This window comes from Littorina saxatilis, linkage group LG1, assembly GCF_037325665.1.
Source record: "Littorina saxatilis isolate snail1 linkage group LG1, US_GU_Lsax_2.0, whole genome shotgun sequence".
NCBI lineage: Eukaryota > Metazoa > Mollusca > Gastropoda > Littorinimorpha > Littorinidae > Littorina > Littorina saxatilis.
Genome location: NC_090245.1, coordinates 25,893,813 through 25,895,905, shown reverse-complemented (window position 1 = coordinate 25,895,905; position 2,093 = coordinate 25,893,813). Strand labels below are relative to the sequence as shown.

The 2,093-nt window shown below is 50.2% G+C and overlaps 1 protein-coding gene across 1 annotated transcript; it reads left to right on the top strand.

Moving 5' to 3' along the window:
- The first annotated feature begins 307 nt into the window (after window positions 1-307).
- On the top strand, window positions 308-1,522 carry LOC138970272 (growth hormone secretagogue receptor type 1-like). Its single transcript, XM_070342787.1, has 2 exons — window positions 308-1,025; window positions 1,077-1,522. The coding sequence occupies exons 1-2, from the start codon at window positions 308-310 to the stop codon at window positions 1,520-1,522; spliced, it is 1,164 nt and encodes a 387-aa protein (XP_070198888.1).
- Window positions 1,523-2,093: the final 571 nt, after the last annotated feature.

Below are 2,093 nucleotides of genomic sequence, written 5' to 3'. Positions count from 1 at the left end.
ATTGTCATGTTTGACGTCACAATAATACATATGGATTCTAAAACAAAGACTGAAGCTCAAAGGGTGGCATGCATGTGAAATGTTACCTGTACGGCATATGCAATGCCCGTGCATGTGAGTATCTTAAGACGACAGTTGCAGATATGAACCGCTGGATTCCAGTCGTCTTTGGAAAAGGTTTGAACCATTCAGATCCAAGCGATCTTCCCGTATAACGGACTTGAGTATTGACAACCCTTTGGCCTGCATTTAACTTTTGAATTTTCAAAGTATTAAGGTCTTGTGTGTTTTTCTGGACTCATCCGAGATGGAGAACTACCAGACAGAGCTAATGCAGTTCCCGGAGTACCGCGCGCTGAAGAACTTGATGCTGTACGTGCCGCCCGTGCTGATCGTGCTGGGCACCTTCGGCAACGTCTTCACCTTCATCATCATGCGGCGCCGGGCCATGCTCAAAGTGTCCTCCTACCACTACCTCGCCATCTTGGCCGTCACGGACTCCTTAGTGCTCTACATCGGCTTGCTGAGGTTGTGGCTTGGCGAAGTGACCGGCACGGCCTTCCACAACAACGCGGACTGGATCTGCAAGCTGACTATCTCTCTCGGCTACACGGCCAGCGACCTGTCCGTCTGGCTGATCATCGCAGTGACGGTGGAGCGCTACATCGTCGTCTGCTTCCCGCTGCGGGCCTCCGCCATGATTAACACGAACCGCGCCAAGAAGGTGATCGGCTTCCTGGTGCTGCTCATGTTCACCATCAATCTGCACTTCTTCTGGACCGTGGAGATTGTTGAGCGGCCGGTGGACGGAAAGAACGTCAGCAACTGCGAGGCGGCGCCTCACCACCAACAGCTCGTTATCGACGTCTGGCCCTGGGTCGACGCCTGCATTTACTCCTTCGTGCCTTTCATCGTCATCCTCGTCCTCAACATCCTTATCATCTGCGAGGTGGTGGACGCCCGAAACCAGAGGCGGATAATGCAGAACACGCCCGAACACGGCCATTACCAGCACGCGCGACTCCGCAACGGAGACTGCTCATCCACCACCTCCGGCAAGACGTCGTGTCGGAGAGGCTGTGGTGAGGGCACAAAGTTGACCATCATGCTGCTCACCGTGTCCTTCACCTTCCTACTCACCACGCTGCCCATGAACGTGTCGCTGATCGTGACGGCGTTCTGGAAGCCCTACGACAAGAACTTCATGCGGCAGATAGTGCAGTTCAAGCTGGCCAACACGGTGGCCGAGCTGCTCATGTACGTCAACCACTCCATCAACTTCTTTCTCTACTGCGCCACGGGCAATAAGTTTCGTCAGCAGATTGCGTACATGCTTCACTGCAAGACAGACACGCAGTATGGTCCCTGGACTTCTGTACAAACTGAGGATGTTAAAATTCACGCTTCAGTGAAGAACGGTCACAACCATCTTGTCTCCAAACAACGTTTACTTTTATCTCACGCGGTTGAAGAGGACGACAATGCGGTGAACGGGGAAGTGATCCCGTTGAGGTCTTTATAGCGCACGCCCAAGAGCGGTGGTGTCAGATTGGTTACAGTCCCTGACATTGCTTAAAGCTTTTTTGAGCAGTAGATCATGGCCTATATACTGTCCGGCTACTTAGTAGTCGTTCTTAAAGCGAACATCCATGGAGACATTGTTTTCTTTTAGGAAGGGCATTAACGTTTTTTTTAACACAAATAACTGTCCTGCGAACTGCATGCTATATTCCTCGAACGCTGCTGGAAGGATTATAAGTCTTCTGAGCGTGTCTTAATCCTGCTGTGTTCAATGGAGTGGCTATATGCTTCTTTCGGATTACCGTGAACAATGCGCGTGAACTGCTTTTGAGTTGACGTGTTTACCTGAGAACACAGGGCATTCAATACGAAGTCTGCCGACTTTTAACATTGAGGTACATCACTGGATGGTTCGTTTGTTCGTTCAGTGACGACATTCTTGTGAAAAGTGTTACTCTGCCAATTTGTGCTTGAAAACAACTCTTTGTGTTTCAGTTCCAGGTTCGTGTGTTCAGTAATTCAGATAAATCATTGGCTCAAACATACATTATTTCAGGAAACATAGGGTGGCA